General features: G+C 39.4%; 1 protein-coding gene across 4 annotated transcripts in view; it reads left to right on the top strand.

Moving 5' to 3' along the window:
- Positions 1 to 22,261, top strand: part of akap10 (A kinase (PRKA) anchor protein 10) — a 109,834-nt gene that overhangs the window by 41,837 nt on the left and 45,736 nt on the right. For all 4 annotated transcript variants that reach the window (XR_010968783.1, XM_068010522.1, XM_068010520.1 and 1 more), the window contains exons 3-6: positions 7,922 to 8,107; positions 12,157 to 12,726; positions 15,671 to 15,769; positions 17,696 to 17,780. Coding sequence is in view for 3 of the 4 variants with exons in the window: in XM_068010522.1 (XP_067866623.1) it covers positions 7,922 to 8,107; positions 12,157 to 12,726; positions 15,671 to 15,769; positions 17,696 to 17,780 (940 nt within the window). In the remaining variant the exon portion in view is untranslated. The remainder of the gene's footprint in view (positions 1 to 7,921; positions 8,108 to 12,156; positions 12,727 to 15,670; positions 15,770 to 17,695; positions 17,781 to 22,261) is intronic.

Genomic DNA, 22,261 nt, shown 5'->3' with positions numbered 1-22,261 from the left:
AGTTCTCTTTGTGTCCTGGTCCACAGTTTTCCTTCAACCAATACATAAGGCAGATTATCTGGTCACTTTATATTTAATTGCTGTTTATGGGAGCTTGATACGTGTAAATTGACTGCCGTGTTTCCCAAATTACAACAGTGAATCCATTTCAAAAGTACTTTATCAGCTGTAGAGCGTTTTGAACACCCTGATGCTATGAAAGGCGCTACATAGATGCAAGTCTTTTTATAAAAGGAATTAGTTTGATCCATCATTCTATGCAATGAAGTGATGTTTGACAGATTGGAATTGGTACACCATGGGAAATAAATTGCTTTAGTCTGTATTGTGCAAACATTTCAGTTTAATGTTTTAAACCAAATAGATTTAAAACTCAGGTGCTGATGGGGTAGTCATGGTGAGTAATATGATTTCAAGGCAAATGGTTGTGATTCAGTGCATTTGAAAAACAGGGAATGATATAAAATTCAATTTTGAAATGCCTTCCCATTTAGGGTATCACATCTTGCTGTTGTGTGACTGTTAACATATTCAGATTATGGCATTATTACATCTTGCAACATTTATTCTGATAATTCAAGTGAAAACAGAGAAGATATAATTATGCTTACAATTTTTTGGTTGAGTAGAAAATTATGCGCTTTGTCCTAGTTGGTGAAATGATGCTTTTCCAAAATGCTGATCGAACCCATGTTGGACTTTTCCCATCTGTAAATCTCAGAAGCCCATTGTTTTCCATGGAAATTCACAATCAACGAGGAGTGATGCTGGACACATTCATCTCCACTAACTTTGCTGCTGCATGGTAAATTCATACCTGTCAATTGCAGTCAAATGCTGTCAACATTTCCAGTCATCAGTCACAGGCATAAACTGTAGGCGCTGTGAGCATGATGAAACAATCTGTTCACTTTAATTAAACAATTACAATACCTGTTTAAACAGCCGGCATTTCTCTAAATCAGTACCTTTCCAACTATTTCGAATTAAACTGGAATTAAATATTCTACCTGGAACAATGGCTAAATTTGGTGGTTACAAAATGCTTTGATGTATTAAATGTTGTGTACGTATTTGGAAGGATTGTTGCTATTTGTTATCATTGGGGGCATGGAACATTTTTTGACTATATTACTAAAAATCAGCAGCCGTGAGCTTTACATAACTCTGAACAGAAGCAGTGTCCTTGCACCTGCTAATTACTTTGCTGGCTATGAATAAAGCTATTTGCCTATTTCTATTCCTGCCTCCCTCACACGTGCTTTTTCTGAAATTTGCAGTGCACCAGGTTCCTAACATGATTTTGCAGGTTGTCTGGGAATCTGCTGAATGAAGGTCAGGTGCTTTCTTGCAGATGGGAGGAGAGAGTTGGGGAGAGGGATAAAAACCTGCCTTTATCACTCCACACTTTCTCGCCAGGTTCAAGACTACATTAATGGTGACCTTTTAACCCTCCATAGTGACGAGGTGAAATAAAAATACTTTTTCCTTTTCCCCTTCCACATGACACAAAAAAAATACTTAACATGACAATGTGTAGGGACTAAAATAGCAGGTGTGGTGCTTTAAATTGATATGCTTATTGAGGGGAGAATGCATCCACCATCAATAGAATTCCAAGTCGGGTACAGCATGAGAAAATTTCTCAGCCCATTTACCTGCCATCTGATGCATCAATGTGACACTTCCATTTTGAACATTTGTCTTTTATTGAGGCTTCCAGTTTCTACTGTATATTTTGTGCTGTGGCCCACACTCAATACAGCAAAACAACTTGCATTATATGACACCTTAAACATACAAACAGCTCAAGGTGCATATTCAAAGAATTAGGTTTTAAGAAGCGTCCTAATGGAGGAAAAAGGGGTAGAGAGAAGGACAGATTTAGGGAGGGAATTCTAGGGCTTAAGAGTCTTGGCAGCTGAAGGTAGAATTGCCACTGATGGAGCAATTAAAATCAGGGTTGCTCAAGAGGCCAGAATTAGAGGAGTGCAGATATCTTGAAGGGTTGTAGGAGTAGAGGAGATGGGGAGGTACGAGGCCATGGAGGGATTTGAAAAGAAGGGTGAGAATTTTAAAATTGAAGTGTTGTTTAACTGAGAGCCAGTGTAGGTCAGCGCATACAGGAGGCGATGGCCCAAAGGGACTTCATGCATTAGGACACAGACAGCAGAGATTAGGATGACCTTAAATTTACAAAGACTGTTGGAATAGTCAGTCATGTGTAGATGTAACAAAGGTATGGATGAGGGTTTCAGCAGCAGATGAGCTAAGGCAGGATGGAGTCATGTGGTTACAGAGGTGAAAATAGGGCATCTTGATAGCATGGATATGTGGTTGGAAACTCATCGGGTCAAATATAACACAAGGTTGCAAACAGCCTGGTTCGGCTGCGAGGGAGAGGGATGGAGTCGCTGGCTACAGAACAGAGTTTGTGACAGAAGCTGAGGCGATGGCTTCATCCCAGTACTTCCATACATTCCACTAATAACGTTAAAGTACCCCAAATTCACACAGAACCCTTGTAATCAGTGCACAGAGTGAGAATTTGATTGCTTTAGTTGAGTGGTTTTCAATCCGGATCCCACTACAACACTTTGCATTTATATGGTGCCTTTAACATAAAACATCCCAGAGTGCTCCACAGGAGAGATTATCAAACAAAATTTGACACCGAGCTACATAGAGATTCTGGAACAGGTGACCAAAAACTTAGAGATAGGCTTCAAGAAGCATCTTAAAGGCGGAGAGAGAGGCAGAGAGGTTCACAAAGGGAATTCCAGAGCTTAGGGCCTTGACAGCTGAAGGCATGGCTGTGGAATGAATAAGATCACATGTGCAGTATGCTATATTTGGAAGAGTGCAGAGATGTCTGTGGGTCGAAGGAGGAATTTACAGAGATGAGGAGAGGTGAGGCCATCAAGGATTTGAAATGCAAGCAAAAAAAAGTGTCCTAAACAAGTGGTACCCCAGCTTCAGGCAGTGGTCCCTGAGTCCTGGAAACCAATCTGAAGCCGGCCATCTCACTCACTGGTTATTTATTAATAGATATAAGTGCCTTGGGATGCTTTTATTACATTTAAGTTACTATATAAATGCATGTTGTTTTGGTTTGTGTATATTTTACATTTGTCCTTTTAAATGTTGTGGGTTTGGAAAGAGCTGGTGCATCATTGGATGAATCCTAAATCGGAACACTAAGAACTTCAACTGCCTTGGCCTCTCATTCTGCAATTTCCTCTCAATCCTTTTGTCTCTCTGCTTCCATGTCCTTCAAGACCCGTTTTAAAACCCATCTCCTTTACTAAGATTTTGCTCATTATTCCTAATAGCTCCTCACGTCTCAGCTTCAATATTTATTTCTTTATGCCTCTGTGAAGAGCGTTGAGATACTTTTTTACTAGAGGTACCATCATTACAGCGCAAAAGGAGGCCATTCGGCCCATCATGTCCTTGCCAACTCTCTGTTAAGCAATCCAATCAGTCCCATTCCCTTGCTCGATCGCTGAAGCCCTTTAAGTTTATTTATTTTCCTCAAGTGCCCATCTAATTTCCTTTTGAAATCATTCATCATCTCTGTTTCCACCCCCCTCATAGGCAGCGAGTTCCAGGTCTTTACCACTTGCTGCGTAAAAAAGTTCTTCCTCACATCCCCCTGCATCTCTTGACCAAAATCTTAAATGTGTCCCCTAGTCTTTGTACCATCAGCTAATGGGAACAGTTTTTCTTTGTCTACCTAATCTAAACCTGTCATGCCTCTATGAAATCTCCCTTCACTCTCCTTTGCTCCAAGGAAAACTTCAACTTCTCCAACCTAACATTGTAGCTAAAATCCCTCAAAACAAGACACTAATAAAGATGACAATACAGGGTTTGAAAAAAATTAAAGATGGAAATTGGGGAGCATGAGGTGCAAGGGGAAAGTAGTAAGGATCTCATGCAGACTCGGTTGATGTCAGCTATGCTTTTGTAAATGGGAAATTTTTGAGGCATTAGAACTTAAGTGGGAACTGCTGCCAGTATTAACACTGAATTTGGAACCTCGGGAAGATTTTGCAAATGGAGCATATTTTGTGATTTCAATGTTCTTCTAATTATGAAGCACACTGAAATTTGATTTAGAGATACAGCACTGAAACAGGCCCTTCGGCCCACCGAGTCTGTGCCGACCATTAACCACCCATTTATACTAATCCTACACTAATCCCATATTCCTACCACATCCTCACCTGTCCCTATATTCCCCTACCACCTACCTATACTAGGGGCAATTTATAATGGCCAATTTACCTATCAACCTGCAAGTCTTTTGGCTGTGGGAGGAAACCCACGCAGACACAGGGAGAACTTGCAAACTCCACGCAGGCAGTACCCAGAATTGAACCCGGGTCGCTGGAGCTGTGAGGCTGCGGTGCTAACCACTGTGCCGCCCATAATCTTTCCTTCTGTACTCAATTTCCAACACTTTTGTCTTTAATATAATTAGGTCATACAAATACCTAAATAACTTAGTCATCTATCATTGAGCTCTTTTTTTATTTAACTTTTGTTACAAGAGTTTTATTTTTGTATTTAAAAGAAAACTTAGAATTCTGTGTGTTTTTAAAAACTGAAAAAAGGATTTTTCAGTGGACATTGACTCCTGCAAATAGCTGAAATTTTTGTATGTTTTGAAAAGGAAGCTGAACTTGCACAAGGACAGGAAAACAGGCAAATTCAAGGAAACCAGCCAGGGGTTTGACATTCTCAAAGCAACACTTTGAATGACAAGGGAGACTCTATGTCTGGACTTGTGACCTGTCAGGAAGGTTTTACTTTCTCTTTGGACCATTTAAAAAAAAACAGTGAGCTGGACAAAGAGCAGGCATTTGAAATTTGGTTTTTGACCTGCCTGGAGATCAAAGAGGAAGACCCAGAAAAAGACCTCTCTCTGTAAAGGAGTCCTGCATCTCTTGAGAAGAAACCCTGTATTTGAAAGGTGGCAGATTCCTATTGCCTCCTGTCTCTGAAAATTCCCTGCATTAAGTGTGGTTCCTGTTACCTCCTGTGTTCTAAGATATACTGGAATGGGAAAGGCTTCCACTGCTATGTCCAGACTGGCCAAGAGAGTGTGGGAAAATGGCGCACTGACACGGAACACAAAAGTCCGAGTGTATCAGGCCTGTGTCCTCAGTACCTTGCTCTATGGCAGCGAGGCCTGGACAACGTATGTCAGCCAAGCGCGACGTCTCAATTCATTCCATCTTCGCTGCCTCCGGAGAATACTTGGCATCAGGTGGCAGGACCGTATCTCCAACACAGAAGTCCTCGAGGCGGCCAACATCCCCAGCTTGTACACACTACTGAGTCAGCGGCGCTTGAGATGGCTTGGCCATGTGAGCCGCATGGAAGATTGCAGGATCCCCAAAGACACATTGTACAGCGAGCTCACCACTGGTATCAGACCCACCGGCCGTCCATGTCTCCGCTATAAAGACGTCTGCAAACGAGACATGAAATCCTGTGACATTGATCACAAGTCGTGGGAGTCAGTTGCCAGCGTTCACCAGAGCTGGCGGGCAGCCATAAAGACGGGGCTAAAATGTGGCGAGTCGAAGAGACTTAGTAGTTGGCAGGAAAAAAGACAGAGGCGCAAGGGGAGAGCCAACTGTGCAACAGCCCCGGCAAACAAATTTCTCTGCAGCACCTGTGGAAGAGCCTGTCACTCTAGAATTGGCCTTTATAGCCACTCCAGGCGCTGCTTCACAAACCACTGGCCACCTCCAGGCGCGTATCCATTGTCTCTCGAGATAAGGAGGCCCAAAAGAAAAAAGAAAGGAATCTGAAGAAATCTTCTGTTATACTGCTGCCGTGAGACCTAAGCAGACCTGCTGCTACACCCCTGCTGAAAGACCTACTTGATGCCTGCTGTAGTCAAATTTCCTTGAACACCTACCCATCACAGACTGTTCATCAACCTCGCCTGGAGAGACTTTGAGTGGCATCCGACTATTCGATTCTGGGGTGTCTCTCCAAACCGAAGAACATCCTACCAGAATGTGACATACTAAGTTATTTTATTCCTATGAAACAGCTGTAAACCAAATTCTTTCCCCCATCCCCCTTTAACTGGCTTCTTTGAATGTATGTGTGTGTGCTTGAGGGCTAGGGAAATAAGGAGCTTTTCGTATATAGATTTATCTCATTATTGGTTAAGACTTATTTTTCTAATGAAAGGTTAATGATGTTGATAAAAGAAACCTGGTTGGTGTGCTTTATTCTGGGAGACAAATAGAGTATCTAATTGGCTGTTCTTTGGTAGGTGGGAAAATTTATTGATATGCTGTGACCCGGGGAAAAGTGGGACTGAATTAACAATGCATTCCTCCTGCCTTGGTTGTAACACTTTGAATATCCATCTTCACGATTTAAATAATTCCAGTATTAATCTCTATTTCCTTCAATTATCAGTCTAAGGCAACTATCCATAATTATTTAAATTGCATAAATTCTGTCTAAATGGAATAAATTCCCTTTGTTTTAGCATTCTGTTCTGTTGCAGTCATTGTAATGCTAATTACTAAAATTACAAAAATGAAGGCATTGTTCACTGGAACACTCTGATAACATTAAAAGAACATGAAGCCCTTGTTCTGTTGAATGACGCAGATCCTTGGCATTTAACAAGACTTCACACATGCACTAGCACATTGGCAATGGGTGGTTCCTGTATACTAATGTTGAAGACTGAACTATATTGTGTGACCGTGGGTGCTTCCTACTTCTAGGAACTTGTAGTGGTAAAGTTATTTTCCTGTCGTCCCAAATGTTCTAGTTCATAACAGTTTGTTTTTAGCTTCCTTATAATTCATGTGTTTTAATTTGTATAATTTGTTACTTTTACTGATGACTACCTCCATTTGTAGTTCAATAGTAGGATCATTGTTGAGGTGGACAACATATCGCTGTGTACACAAGGTGCAATATTTTTGGTAACTTAATAGTGAAACATAAATTGATTATTTAAGCTTTATGATTGTGTTTCTAAGCATAAAGTAGGTTCTAATGGAGGATAGTTGTGTTAATTGGAGAATAAGACTAAATTCATTTTTCCCAATTTGATTGTTTTCCTATTTGGACTGAAATGAAACAAATATGTATTAAATTATTGTAGTGTTGGGCAGCTCTATCAATGGCCCTATTTTATTAATGTTGCGCATAAGTTTCTGCATTTTAAAATGATAAAAAAAAACTTGCAGAATAATTAAATGTCGGTAAACTTTTATGCTTTCACTTTGGCTCTTCCTCAGTGCAGTGTAAATACCATCTCCTAATGGGGAGAACACCTGCGGCTGACTTAAGTTTGGGTGTCGCTCATACACAATTAAGAAATATTTAAATGACTATGCAATCAAGTTAGAATAGATGTAATTAGTCTAAAAAAAATTACTTTAGTTAATTGACATTAAATATGATCACGTAATGAGAAACATTAAACCTACCATGGGTTTTTAAGATTTTGATCAGTGTCCTGGTACAGAAAACCTCTTTTGGTATTTTTCTCAGTGTTTTCCTACTAGACATATCATGTACATTTAATGTTTTCGGTTAATTTCTGTTGGCGAAAGTCTTGTGCGGGGGACTTGGCCCCTCAGGAACTGGGCAAACACTGCCCAAATTCATTCTATTTGGGATCTTTGATATCTCAGAAATGAGTCTTCATCCTCCCTCTGTGCTCAAAGTATAAACATTTTCAAGACCTGGAATTGAGAACCATGGAAACAAAACAACAGGGTCTTGGAAGCATGCTCTTGGCCCATCACTAGTCGTGTTTTAAAAGGATCTCAAAGTAATTTTACCAATAATTAATTGCAATTATCATTCAGGTTAGGCTTTCGCAAAGTAATTGTTTTATTCTCTGAATGCTTTCTCTTTTTTGCAGTCCCAGCCCTCATTCCTGTTGGGACCCCATCACCAAGCAAGAACCATGCACTTCTGGAAGCTGCAGGACCGAGCAATGTGGCGATCAATGCCATCTCTGCCAACATGGACTCCTTTGCACGTGGCAGAACAGCAGTTCTCAATCAACAGCCGATTCATATGGAAGCTGCTCATTTTGGAGACCTAGGTAAAGTTATAATTTGATAATTTGAACTCATGATATCCAGTGAAATAATCAGCCACAGACATCCTCAGATAAGCCTAGAGAGGCAATATATGACCTTTGAAGTTTTGGTGCCATTATTGCAGGATAGAATGTTATAATTAATAAAACTGCAATAAATGATTGACCCAACATTGTAAAAGTTTTAAAACATTCAATAAAATGATTTAGCAATTGGACATATATAGTAGAAATATAGGCACTCTGCAGATGCTATGGAGTTGAATTTTAAATTGATCCAGGTTTGATTTTTATATTTGCTAAACTGAGCATGCTGTTCAATTTGAAATCAGAATTAAATATTGAAGAGACTATGTAGAACCAGGGATAATTCCATCACCCTTTGAAAGCATTTAGGACCCTTTTTGAAGTAGCTGTTAATGTCATTTTTGTATTCATAGATCTGCTGCATCTGTGTTGGTTGACTGCACCACTAACTATCCCATTATAACTTTAGTGAGCACATTTACAAGTTGCCACCTTGACTTTATCAATGTGAAATCACTATAGTGTGCATTCGACCTCCAGCCTTATAGAGTTTCTATTGTATCAACGTTAAGCAGACATCAATTGTAAGTCTTCACCAATTACTGTCGATATCCAGTTTGGTATATGTGACAGAATAAATCTATACAGTTAAACATCCTTATGACAAACACTTCCTTAACACTTCTGAGTTTGCAGTGAGTATTGACTGAATCTATTTGCAATGAAGTAGTATATTTGGTGACTGTGCCTTCAGCTGCCTATGTCCAAAGTTCTGAGTCCCCTCCTAAACTTCACCTCTATCTCTCTCTCCTGCTTTAAGACATTCTTTTTTGCCCTCTTTGATCAAGCTTTTGGTCACTTGTCCTAAATCTCCTTATGTGGCTCAATGTCAAATTTTAATTGATAACACTCCTGTGAAGGTTCCTTGGGAGATTTTGCTGCGTTAAAGGCACAATATAAATATAAGTTGGTATTGTTTATATCCATTTAAGTAATGATTTTTTTGGGGGTGGGGGAACACAAGTGAATCAGAAGTTAAGATCCATATTGGCCTACAGCCAGAAGATTTCTGGTGGTATAATAGCTTTTCAGTATACACAGAATAATGCTAGTGATACTGCCATTTTCCCTCAACATTAAAAGAATAGTCCAGGTTTGACTTTGGAATGGCTTTGTCCTTGTTAACAGCAGTTCTCATTAATTAATTGATCAGTGGTAACTTCCAGATCAGAACTATTTTTTGGTACATTCTAGCTCATATAAAGCCCAATGGTTGCCTTAAAGTTCTTTTTTTAAGAGTACATTGAAAGCAGCAGTGCTTTCTGTGATGTTTCACATGATCAGCACCAAGTTGGAATTCCATAAGACAGGTTATTTTGGATGCTGTGCAACTTAATGGAAAGAGGTGGTACTTATTATTTGGAGTATGTTGAGACATTTTCCTAGAGGCAATTTTTGGTAGTTGGTGTATTGGAGTCCAGGAATTCAGCTTGACGTTGTAAATGATGGCTGTGGCTATTTGAGGTTTGGCCACAATGTTTCAAAGGGGCTGGTGAATGAGAGTTGAGGGCTGGTTGACTGAAGTGGTAGGGAGCAGGAAAATTTTCAGATATGTAGGTGACTGAGGGAATAATAGGATGGCGTGAGAATTGAGGTCAGGAGACATGGAACAGAGTGATGATGAATTAATGATCTGAATTAATTTGGATTGTTTGGCTCTGTAATTGGGACACTGACTACAATCAAAATCTTGACTTTTTTTTATTCCCATCTCTGTCTCTACAGCTGTTCTAATGTAGTGTTGTCAGCTTATTTGACAAAGTTGCATTTTGGTTTCAACACCCAAGCTATTTAATATAGACTAGAAACAGCAGGGGTTCAGGGATCGCTCCTGTCTTCTGTATTACACATCATGTGTACTTTCTTCCATAAGAGCAGGAGTAGCCCATTCAGGCCTTTCATTTTTTTTAAGCTAACTTCTTATCCAGTACCATGCTTTATCCTAGAGAAGTAGAGTGAGGGTTAGAGCTAAAATTGATTGAGAATCTCATTGGTTTTCTTTTGTTGTAGCCAAATTTATTTCATGCTGAGAAATAACTGAGACACTTTCACTGTGTTAGTATTTGTGGTTCCGGAATTATTTTAAGCTGTCAAAAATGAGACAAGCCACCTTCATATAACATATTAATTCTGAATGTGTGGAAATAAAGAACCAAGCACTTTTTTAGTTCACAGTATTGTGTGTACATAATCTAATTGCTGAAATAATATTTGGTGCTTAGAGTTGATTCCAACTTATGTAACTTAAATAGAGCATGACTGCAGGTCATTGGAAGATCATGAAAGTTGTGTGGGCCATAATGGGGCAATTGGAGATTTGAACTGCTTCTTAAACAATTATCTAAATTTCTAATTTCATAAGCTAGTTATTTTAAAAATTATTTAATCTTATACTTTGCAGCTGTAATAGTTTCCGGAAATTACTGGCTTGGTTTTCATATGCACTACTGAAAATTCAGCAATGAATTTAGTTTAAGCACTGTCAAAGTGCAAGCCAAGTGAGAAATATTAATCTTGGATGAAGCATTGAAAAAAATGAGATTTGTGGCTCTAAATCCAGAAACATAATGTACTGTAGCAGATCTTTCAGTAAAATCCAGATGATGAGCAGTGTATTTATTGGAATGTAGAGCAGAAGGAGCCAGAACCAGTAGATAGTTCTTGTGCAGCATCTATGGAATAGCTTATGCCTTTTTTCTTGTTATGCCACATCAGGGGGAAGGTATGTTCAGAATGTGAACAAAATGTAATCCAAAACAGCAAATGAGTTAATTATAAAGAAGCTAACTATAAACAGAATTCATAATATGGATTTCGTAATGGCTAGATTGCTATTCGGAATATGTCTAAGAAGCGCAATATCAAATATTCTCATGGTTACCTTCTAGCAATAGTATTTAATATATGTTGAATTATACAGCAGCGCATGGTGGGTCCTACCTTATGGGAACCATAAAAATGATTGCAGGAGGGGTGTGCTGAATAATATACATCATAACATTAAATTGATGGCCTAATGTGTGTTCGTTCTTATTGCTCTTGGAAATTCAAGAGCAATTTTAGAGATTTTTGTTGTGTATATCTGCCTTCCTCAGAAGATAAAACCATTTGGTGAAAGTTCATGGTATTTCAAGCTATGCATATTTATTTGGAAGGATTTTCATGATGGCCCAAACAACTTTCTCATTTCACACATTTATATCCCACATTATGGATAATTTTGTATGCTGAAGTACCATGGCAGTGTAATTGTACATCTAGAGTTAACTTCCAGCAGTATTCCCCCATTTGCGATGCATTCTCTGAATTCTATACTTCATTGCAACCAGCTGTTTGTATAACTGATGCATGTGTACCTTTTACAACAGGAGGTGCAAGTAGACAGCTGTCTGCAGTGAAGTATGCAGTGAGGTCCCTTTAAGGTTAGACATTGAAGAATTACTGGATGAAAGTTGCTGTTTGGACCTATAATAAAAAATGACATCATGGGCTATATATGGACTTGCCACATTTGGTACATTGGGAAATGTGTCACCTCCATTTTGGCAGCTCTCCCAAGGACTTGGCTAAGTTTGGTAATCTGCAGTGTAGCAGGTGTGCAACATATCCTACCAGTGCATTGCATCATAACAGAGTGCTAACTGGAGCATTCTGCAAGTACTGCATTGAAAAAATAAGTAGGCTTTACTTCTTAAAAATTGGTTTATTCCACCCTAGTCGTAGCTGTACCATATCCAACAATAATTGATTGGAGCCATTTCACAGTTGGGTAAGAGCATTATTTTTCAATAGATATGGACCAATATTTACTATTAATAGAATTATAACCCAACATACGTGTTGAAACAGATATTTTTTCCTCTTGCATTGTGCTCTGCTTTGACACAATAATTTGGTACTAATATACCATTGTACTGAACAAAAAAAAAGTCCATCCTATTTTTCATGTTTTTGTTTTTAAATAGGCCATTCTTGCCTGAATTACAAAGCTGAAGAGACTAACTCCAGGCTCTCAAAGACTCTTGAACAAGTCCTGCAGGACAGCACTGCTCTTCCGTATATCATCCAGTTCATGGAGATGCAAGGAGTTGGGCATTTAGTTAAATTCTGGTTGGAAGCAGAAAGTTTCCGCTCCACAAGCTGGTCTCGCATCAGGGCCCATAGCCTGAACACAGTAAAACATAGCTCTTTAGCGGAACCTGCTTCCCCTGCAAACAGACAATGCGATGCTGATGTGCCAGTATCGCTTGACTGCAGTACGTCACCTGACCTGGAGGCAAAGGGCAATCGGATTTCTAGTGGTGATGAACTTAGTGTTGCAGACCCTGCAAGCGTGGACTGTTTTGGGCGAAATAAAACATCTCCAAACCACTCATTAAACCAGGGTGGCAGTGATCTGAATCCATTGCATGTTGGGACATCAAGAACGGTAACCTTTCAGACAGAGACTGCAAGTCAAGACTCTCTCAAACCTGTATCGAAAGGACATCCACACCCAACTGGGCTGAAAGGTCTGTCAGACAAACTGATGAAAAGTAAGCATGCTTATGTCATTTTCCTTCTAAGGTAGTCACTTGATCCTATTTTCTCATCCGTGATGTGTTCATCAATGATACTAGAATTCACTTTGTTGCTGGTATTGAGAGATGCTCTAAATCATTGCTGGCTATTTGGAATGAACTAGAATGGACAAATAATGATTAACTTTCAAAGTAAAATGCCCTCCCTCAATGGCTTGATGAGTTGATCTACTAGCAGCTGAGCCAGACAAAACAGGACGTCCCAGCTTCCGTCCCTGGTCTGTGGTTAGTTAGCAATGAGAAAGAAAAATATCTAATTTTTAAGGATGCTCTTTTTTGGGGGGGTTGCAGCAATTTCAGGGTCGTGCATTTCAATATGAAAGTGACTACTGATAATTTACAGTGTCAGTGGTATACAATTCATCATATTGCTTATAATTTATTCCTTTGAAAAGTAAAATGCATATTTTGAAATTAACCACCATTTAAAAAAAATTCATTCATGGGATGTGGGCGTCTCTGGCTAGGCCACCATTTATTGCCCATCCCTAATTGCCCTTGAGAAGGTGGTGCTGAACTGCCTTCTTGAACCACTGCAGTCCATGTGAGGTAGGTACACACAGTGCTGTTAGGAAGGGAGTTCCAGGATTTGACCCAGCAAGAGTGAAGGAACGGCGATGTAGTTCCAAGTCAGGATGGTGTGTGACTTGGAGGGGAACTTGGTGGTGGTCCCATTCATTTGCTGCCCTTGGCCTTCTAGTTGGTTTAGGTCACGGGTTTGGAAGGTGTTGTTGAAAGAGCCTTGGTGCGTTGCTGTAGTGCATATTTATTTATTTAGAGATACAGCACTGAAACAGGCCCTTCAGCCCACCAAGTCTGTGCCCACCAAGAACCGCCCATTTATACTAACCCTACATTAATCCCATATTCCCTACCACCTACCTACACGAGGGGCAGTTTACAGTGGCCAATTTACCTATCACCTGCAAGTCTTTGGCAGTGGGAGGAAACCGGAGCACCCGTCAAAAACCCACGCGGTCACAGGGAGAACTTGCAAACTCCGCACAGGCAGTACTCAGAATTGAACCCGGGTCCCTGGAGCTGTGAGGCTGCGGTGCTAACCACTGCGCCACTGGAGTGAACGTTTGTGGATGGGATACCAGTCAAGGGAGTTGCTTTGTCCTGGATGGTGTCGAGCTTCTTGAGTGTTGTTGGAGCTGCACCCATCCAGGCAAGTGGAGAGTATTCCATCGCACTCCTGACTTGTGCCTTGTAGATGGTGGACAGGCTTTGGGGAGTCAGGAGGTGAGTTACTCGCCACTGGATTCCTAACCTCTGACCTGCTCTTGTAGCCACGGTATTTATATGGCTACTCCAGTTCAGTTTCTGGTCAATTGTAACCAATGGTAATTTTGTAGCAGAGTAAGATACAATTCTGTTGACTTTGAATGAAGAACTCTTAAAATGATCTCCAGTTTGAGGCTCCCAAAATTGAATCTTATGGAAAACTCTGCTGCAAATAGGAAATAGTGGGCTGGATTTTAAGAGCTCGCCACCGATCTGAGGTGAGCTCAAAAAATGGCGGCAAAGAGCAGCCACAATCTCCCATGCGGTGGCTCATTTCCAAATGTTGTGTTACTGGAAAATTAATTATCTCTAACTTTATTCCTTTATAAATAGTGTTTAAATACATGTTCAGACTCGTGTACAGTAATTTGATGTAATTTAAAAAGAAACCAAAATCATTCCGATTTATATTTTCACCCAGTGCAATGAAAGACCACGGACTTCATTTGTTGTTGCAAATTTCAGCATTCTTCATTCCATTGGAAATTCTTAAACTTATGCATATACTGGGACAGCTCAAACACAATGCATCTTCTCCTCTTCCTCCTTTTCTCACTCACCAATTCCCACCCCCCCCCCCCAAAAAAAAATTTGTCTTAGAACGCTATGTGCTTCTGTGCAATATAGCTTTTATTATAACTTAAGAATCTGAGAAGGACTTGCTTAAGGAGGTGTCCTAAGGTAGGCTTGCAGTGTCCTCAGTTTACATAGCGCAGTACTTGTGAGATTAATTTTATTGTTCGCAAATTCTTCAAACACAAAATAGGACCAGTAAAAGACTCTTAGGTATCAAAATCTGTGCAGGAAACCTATCACCATTAACCATTCAGAGACTGATTTTGAGGAAGGGGATAAATACTTTATGTATTGAAATTTAAAGAATATTAATCTATTACCTACCCCATAGAATAAGGTACGTTATGCACGATCACTTGCAAACCTCCAGTCTGGCACTCATCTAAGCTTCTAATCATGATGGATAGCATTCCCTTCGTCCCCAGTTTAGTGGGAATCTGCTGGTTAACAGGAGGACCCAAGTAAAAGACATTTTTTAAACCGTAATTGAATCCAGGAACTTTCACTTTTTAACATATAAACTGTGCCATGTTTGCACAATATAAATCTTCTAATTTTATAACAGATGGACAGCTAAGTCCAAGTAATCTTAAAGAAAAACTGAAGATTGAGTCAGAAAAATGTGTCCATAATAGAAGACTGCACACCTTCAGCAATAAACTTCATAGATTTTACAAAATTAATAATTTGGAAGCTACCGCTGAAAGTTTGGCAGCATCTCCTCTTGCTCCGGGTATAGTAAGTTGCTGTTTCTGCTGTGATTGCACAGTACTGCCAACGAGATTTCAGTTCACAAAAGATGCATAACAAATGGTGCGCACTTATGACCCACCATGCAAAATTAATTTCCTGCAGCATGGCATTTTTGAAATTTGCTGATTAATAGGTTTTCCTTTTTCCATGTTCTTAAATTTATAATAAAATTTCAATCACCATAATTAATAGGCTTGTGGAAAAAAACCTTGTAATGCATTTATTAATGCACCCAAGGGTTTTACTTTGAACAGTTACATTCATGATTGTTTTCCCTCCGCAGGTATAGAACGTGACGCAGTTAATATATTTACTAAATACATTTCACCAGATGCTTCTAGACCAATTCCAATTATAGAAGCGATGAGAAATGACATAGTAGGTAAGTCACAGACTGAATTGTGCTTTTAAATGGGAGGATGGGTGGGACAAGCTGGCCTTCAAATACAAAGGGCATTAAATTTTTATTTTGCAAGTTAAGACAATAAGAGTGTGATGATAAAATAGTTTTTTTTCCCCCTCTTACGATTACATTCTTCCAAATGACACTTATGACTGTTGCTGGGCTGTTATTCCATGTGCATAGACAGCCCCCTTTCATATCTTGCCATTGTGGCCAGACCTCATGTGAAAAAGGTTATTGGGTATTGGGCATATCCACTATGGAGGACTTCACAGATAAGGTCAGTCCTATCCATATGTGCTTCCTGGAGGTGTGCTAGATAGAAAAAGCTAATTGGTGCTACTGAATTGCTGAGTGTCATTTTGATGACTGTTAATCTTTAAATAGGATTTGCCCTCTGATCTGTTAAAACGAGTTACCTGTACAGTACCTGCATCATTCAGTTCTCCCATGTTACTGTTGTATGCTTTAGAACTTGCGGTTAGTGGTACTTTGGGAATAAACAGCTTGTGTTGAACTTCCCCTTGTTTGGTGTCATGAAGTTCACAATGTCACGATTGGGGAAAACTGCTTCAATCTGTCCCAGGTCACAACGCCCCGAGTGTGGACTTTTATTCATGTCTCATCATGGTGGATTCTGCACAAAATGCTTGTCTTTTGGCAACTTCTAACCAGTACCTCTGAATCGCGGTACTATGGGGTGACTGAGAAAGCACTCTTGCATTTTTGTAGGTGTCCTCATGGGCGTGGTTGAAGAGATGAGTTTTTAGGAGGTTTTTGAAAATGGGTTGGGGTGGGGTTGGGTGGAGAAACAACAAATGGTTTAGCAAGCAAATTCCAACGAGAAGAGCCAGTGACTGAAAGATCACCACCCAAAGGTGTAATTGGGGGTAAGGGGAGAGATATTGAGTATCCAGGTGTCTTCCTTTATAAATAACTTTTCAGTAAAGTGCACCTTTCATGTTACTTATATTTTCTTCCTATATAAAAATCCAACCCAATCTCGTTGGCAGTACTGAGTATAGGTGAACTCTGCTCCTGTGGTTCTGCCAGCTGTGTTGTGTATCCATCGACATCATGTAATCATAGGAATTTATGGCACAGAAGGAGGCCAATTGGCCCATATTGTCTGTGCAGGCTGAAAAAGAGCTATCCATCCTAATCCCACCTTCCAGCTCCTGGTCCATATCCTCGGAGGTTATGACACTGTAAGTGTATATCCAAGTATTTTTAAATCCAGTAAAGTTTCTGCTACCACCTTTTCAGGCAGTGAATTCCAGACCCTACCACCCTTTGGGTGAGAAAATTTCTTCTCAACTCCCTTCTAGTCCTTCTACCTATTAGTTTAAATCAATGCCCTCTCGTTATTGACCTTTCTGCTAAGGGAAATTGGACCTTCCTATTCCCCTTCTTCCCTCACCCACATATGCATAACTGAAATTCTTCTGAAGGTTTTAACTTTGATCTTCCTACCAAACAGCAAAGTTTTCTGCAATGGTAAAATAGTCCATTTTGCTTGCATCTGAATTTTTTGAACAAGAAAGAAGCGCTTTTTTTTGAAGACTGTCTATCCAAAATGTCATACGTTGAGTTTGCAAGAGATACTTGATGGCAGATTATTAACTGAAGCTTCTATACAAAACCCTGAGTAGCTGCTAATAGTGCTTAAAACTGCATATGTTTTACTTTCACTTTTTAATGCTGCCTTGCAATTTTTGTTTGGTTCCATGCCCAAAAAAAAACTACTCTCTTGATGCTGTGATTTGGGCATAATTAGCAATGGCCTATTTTTGAAAATATTTATATGCAGTAATTCTAGTTCAGAATTATAATGTATTCCTGTTGTGTATTATTGTGCAGCACTGAATTCTGATTTTGGATAAATATTTGTGCTTTTTTTAATAGCTAAGATATGTGGAGAAGATGGACAAGCAGATCCCAACTGTTTTGTTTCTGCACAAGCTGTAGTGTACGTTATGATGGAAAAAGAGTGAGTAAATTTGTTGGAAATAATTAATTCAAAGTACTAAGAGCTCATCTAATTAGAGGTGAACATTAAGTATTGAAGAAGGGGCATCTTGGCAAGTGTTAGAGCTGACAAAAAGCCTGTATTCAATTTGAGACATTGTAGTTTGTTTGCTGTAGGTGGATTTTTGTCTAAATTGGATATATGGTAAGCAGGTACTACTGTACAACAAAACAGCGTGGCTGTTAGAAAACCCACTGTTTTCAGTAGGACGTTATGGAGGAGATGTTGTATGTTTAGTAATGGTGCATCATGCCATGTCATACTGCAGCATTGCAGTGTGCTTGTCCATCTTGCATTGAGACAAGATTCTGAAGGGGCTTGATAGGGTAGACACAGAGGTGGTTTCCCTGGAGAATCTAGAACACGGGCACAGTCTTAAGATGAGGGCTGAGATGACAAATTTCTTCACTCAGAGGGTAATGAATCTTTGGAATTGTCTACCCCAGAGGGTTGTGGATGCTCCATCATTGATTATGTTTAAGGCTGAAGTAGACAGAATTTTTTGTCTCTCAGGGAATCAAGGGATCTGGGGAGCGGGTGAGAAAGTGGAGTTGAGGCAGAAGATCGGCCATGATCGTATTGAATGATGGTGCAGGCCTGAGGCGCTGTATGGTCTACTGTTCTTCACCAAAAAGCAAGCAGGAATGAAGAACTCTGCTGGTTCAGTAGTACCTGCTAAGGGTACTGTCTGGTATGGTGCTAATTAATACAGAACAGAAAAGTTAAAATCAGTCAGAACTTCTACCCAGATCACTGTCCACTGACACCTGATAGAACATTGTAAGGTTTTTTTTACCCTTTATTACCCTTGCGTTCTGATTACTTTTAGAAAAAGTGCAGTAAACAAACTTATTTGATAACACAAGTATCGTTTGGAAACTGTGCTTTGATATGGACAGTTCAGATGTCTGTCACTTATCCTAAAACAGCTGACTGACTGGGTTGCAATATTTGTCACCATGGCCACGATGCATAAAACAAAAACTGTGGCAATTTTATTGAACAGAAACTCTGAAATTGAAGCCAGTACAAATCTGAATTAAGTTGTCATGACCTAATTCTAAAAATAGAGTCTTTTAAACTTGTAATGCAGTGCATTCTCAAATCCAATATTTCTCTGTTCCTTTGTTCCCACGGTACTGAGGTCTAGTTCATTGTTAGAAGCAATTGACAGACAGTCACGTATGACAGCGAGCCATTCTTTCTCGGAGTGGTGACTGGGGAGAGGAGGAAGAGGAATTCCTGCTGATTCAGTTCACATTCAATTCCCTTCCCCCTCTGCACAAACAACATTTGTGCTACTTGCTCGAATAATAACTTAATTGTTATGGATGAACTAAATTTAGGAACAATTTTTCATATAACTGACTGAATATGGATAGCAGTTCTCTTTCCCTGAAGGAAATTAGGGAACCAGTTGGGATTTTATGACAGTCCAGTAGCTTTCATGGTCATTTTCTGGTGCTAGCTCTCAAATTACCAGTTTTTATTGAATTCATTTGTATCTAGACATCTGGATTACTAGTCCAGTATCATAGCCAATATGCTGCAATACACTTTTTGCAGATTATAATGGATGCATTTTAGAACAACTGCATCTTTGAATAAATAATTTAGATGTATTGTTTATGGGGTGGGGGTGGAAGCAAGACTTGCATTTATATAGCACCTTTCATGACCACAGGACATCCCAAAACGCTTTACAGCCATTTGAGTACTTTTTGAAATCTAGTCACCGTTGCCGTGTAGGAAATATGGCAGCCAATTTTCACACAGCAAGGTCCCACAAACATGTAATCTGTTTTAGTGATGTTGATTGAGAGATAAATATTGGTCAGGACACCGGGGATAATGACCTTGCTGTTCTTTGAAATAGTGTCATGGGATCTTTTACATCCACCTGACAGGGCAGATGGGGCCTTGGTTTAACATCTCATCCGAAAGACAGCACTTCCGCCGGCAGTGCAGCACCCCCTTCATACTGCACTGGAATGTCAGCTTAGATTTAGTGCTCAAGTCTCTAGAGTGAGACTTGAACCTATCACCTTTTGACTCGGGCTACAGTGCTACGACCATCTGAGCCGCAGCTGATGCTGAAGTTAAACAAAGTCAAATATGTCTTACCAATGTTCTATAATATCTTAATAAGTTTACCAGCGCATTTTTCTTCTGTAAAACACAACTGTACAGATAATAATAGACTGGATGATAAATAGTAATAAGCTATAAAGATACATGTTTTCATCCTAGTACCACCATCACTAAGACGTTATCATGCATTAGTGTCAGTACGAAGCATTTTTGGCTTGCATAGTGTAAATACAATGTTGAAGCCAAACTGACTCTAAAGCAAAGTAGAAACTCTCTCCTGTAGTGAGTATAACTCTGCTTTGCTGCAGTGTCTGATAGAGTCCTGGTTTCAAATTCAGGGTGCGCTTACTGCATAACTCCAAGTCGATGTAAAGCCAAGCATTTCACACCATTGCACCCTTATTGTGTTTATCAATAATATGTTCTTTGTAAGATGTTTGGGATGATCTACATGTATTTCTTAAAATGCAAGAAAATTAGGGAAATTTAATTTGCAAAAGTATTTTCTTTACACCTTTGCATTACTCTTTTCAGTCTACCTTTGCCTGAGTAAACAGCGCATTATCCCAAGCATGCGGAGGTACAATGGTACCTGCAGTAGAATTGCTGATGAACTCTGCATTACTAAGGTGGCACTGTGATTTCAGCTGGAATGATGCTCCCTGATGCATGCTGATCACCCTATAGGACACAAGTGAAAAGAACCCCTTGATGAGACTGAGGGAATTGTGACTGGTTTATTGCCATCTTGTGGTTAAATGTGAAACTAAAATTTGGGCTGTAGATTTATGCGTTCTGACTGCTACTGCGTCACAATTTTTGAACCAGAGAAGGATGGAGAGAGAGAGGGATAGAAAGGGAGAGACTGACAGAGACACAGAGAGAGGGATAGGGAACTTAAGTTCTTCAAAATAGGCAGTGGAAACTAATTTTAGTCATTACAACAGCATCATGTTTGTCAATCTTAGCATATAACTAGGAGAAAGGAGGAACTAGGAAGTTACCATCCACTGTTGCAGGATCAGAAGCAATGAAAGCTTATATGCTGCTGTTTTGACAGCTCCTAACCCTTTTGTAATTTTCCATCTCCACTCTTCTCCCTCATGCTCAATATAGGAAAGGGGCAGACTCATTAGCTCAGATGACCTTTTTCTATTCTGTAGTTTTTTTTCAGAAGTGCAACAAATGCTTGTGTTGCACAAACTAGAATCATAATTGTTAAGAAGTAGAGTTCTGAAAAATCCATCAATTTTCCCCCTATCTGTTGTACTTATAGACTTGATAATATATACGTTATACCTCTGTAAACTGTATTGTTTCTCATATTGTCCTCTGTTCCAGTTCACTCATGGTCCAGCATCATGCCATTTTTGTCCTTACTGTCCCAAACCAGTTAATGGGTGAGAATGCAGTACACACATACTGTACATTTAGATTGTTGCGATATACAACAGTTGATCCAAACTGTGCAAAAACCCCTTAAAAACTGAAGCACTATTTATCATTGTTTTGAAAAATATATTTGAGTGTTTTCAAGGCTATAATACTTTAGGGGTTTGGGGATTGTAAACCCTTTTCATGATCTGAAATATCACTTGAGCTTGCATGTCCCCAAACATGTACTAGACAATGGGGGTGGTTAGCTTGGCTGCTTTGCTGACATCAGTGAATTCAAAAGTTTGTAGAAAATTTCTTGGAGCTTGCAATTTGCATGTCACATTTAAAGGTGTAGAAAGGCATATTTAACATGGTGGAACTAGAAAGCAGATCAGCCAACATCTGTTTATTTCAGATTGCTGGTATTTTCAATTTATCCTTCTGCTAATCCAGGATTTTTTTTTAGTGTTGGTAATACAGTACCTATTGTAGTTTTCACAGTGGAATGCATGCTCAAGTTTATGGAGTGGCCACCTAACATTCACTCCAACATTAAATTATTGAAATTTGACTTTTTTATGAGGAGACCTCCTCAGTCAGTCCCAAAAATGGCCTGTACAGATACATTTAACTGCAAAGTAACTGCTATTCCAAGCCTTTGGCTGTTTACAGCACAAGACATCTGATATGGTCTGGCATTGCAAACAGATTTATTATAAGGTCGTAATGGGAATGTTGTAAAAAAAAAAAAGTGGGGCATCCATTATTTGGCCACAGGAGAAGAAAACAGCAATTTATTTTATCCAGCCATTGCACCTTTTAATCTCCAAGGAAACTGGTTTATTAAGAGGGATAATTTTTTAAAAGGACCACATTTAGCAAAATTAAGATAAAAAACTTTAAAAGGAAGCATATTAATGTTTTGTTTTGGATTGTATCTAAATTTACTTTTTAAAACCCACATAATTTTCTTT

The sequence above is a fragment of the Heterodontus francisci genome, chromosome 30 (assembly GCF_036365525.1).
Source record: "Heterodontus francisci isolate sHetFra1 chromosome 30, sHetFra1.hap1, whole genome shotgun sequence".
NCBI lineage: Eukaryota > Metazoa > Chordata > Chondrichthyes > Heterodontiformes > Heterodontidae > Heterodontus > Heterodontus francisci.
The sequence above is the reverse complement of the archived record's forward strand: the minus strand, read 5'-3'. Positions and strand labels throughout refer to the sequence as shown.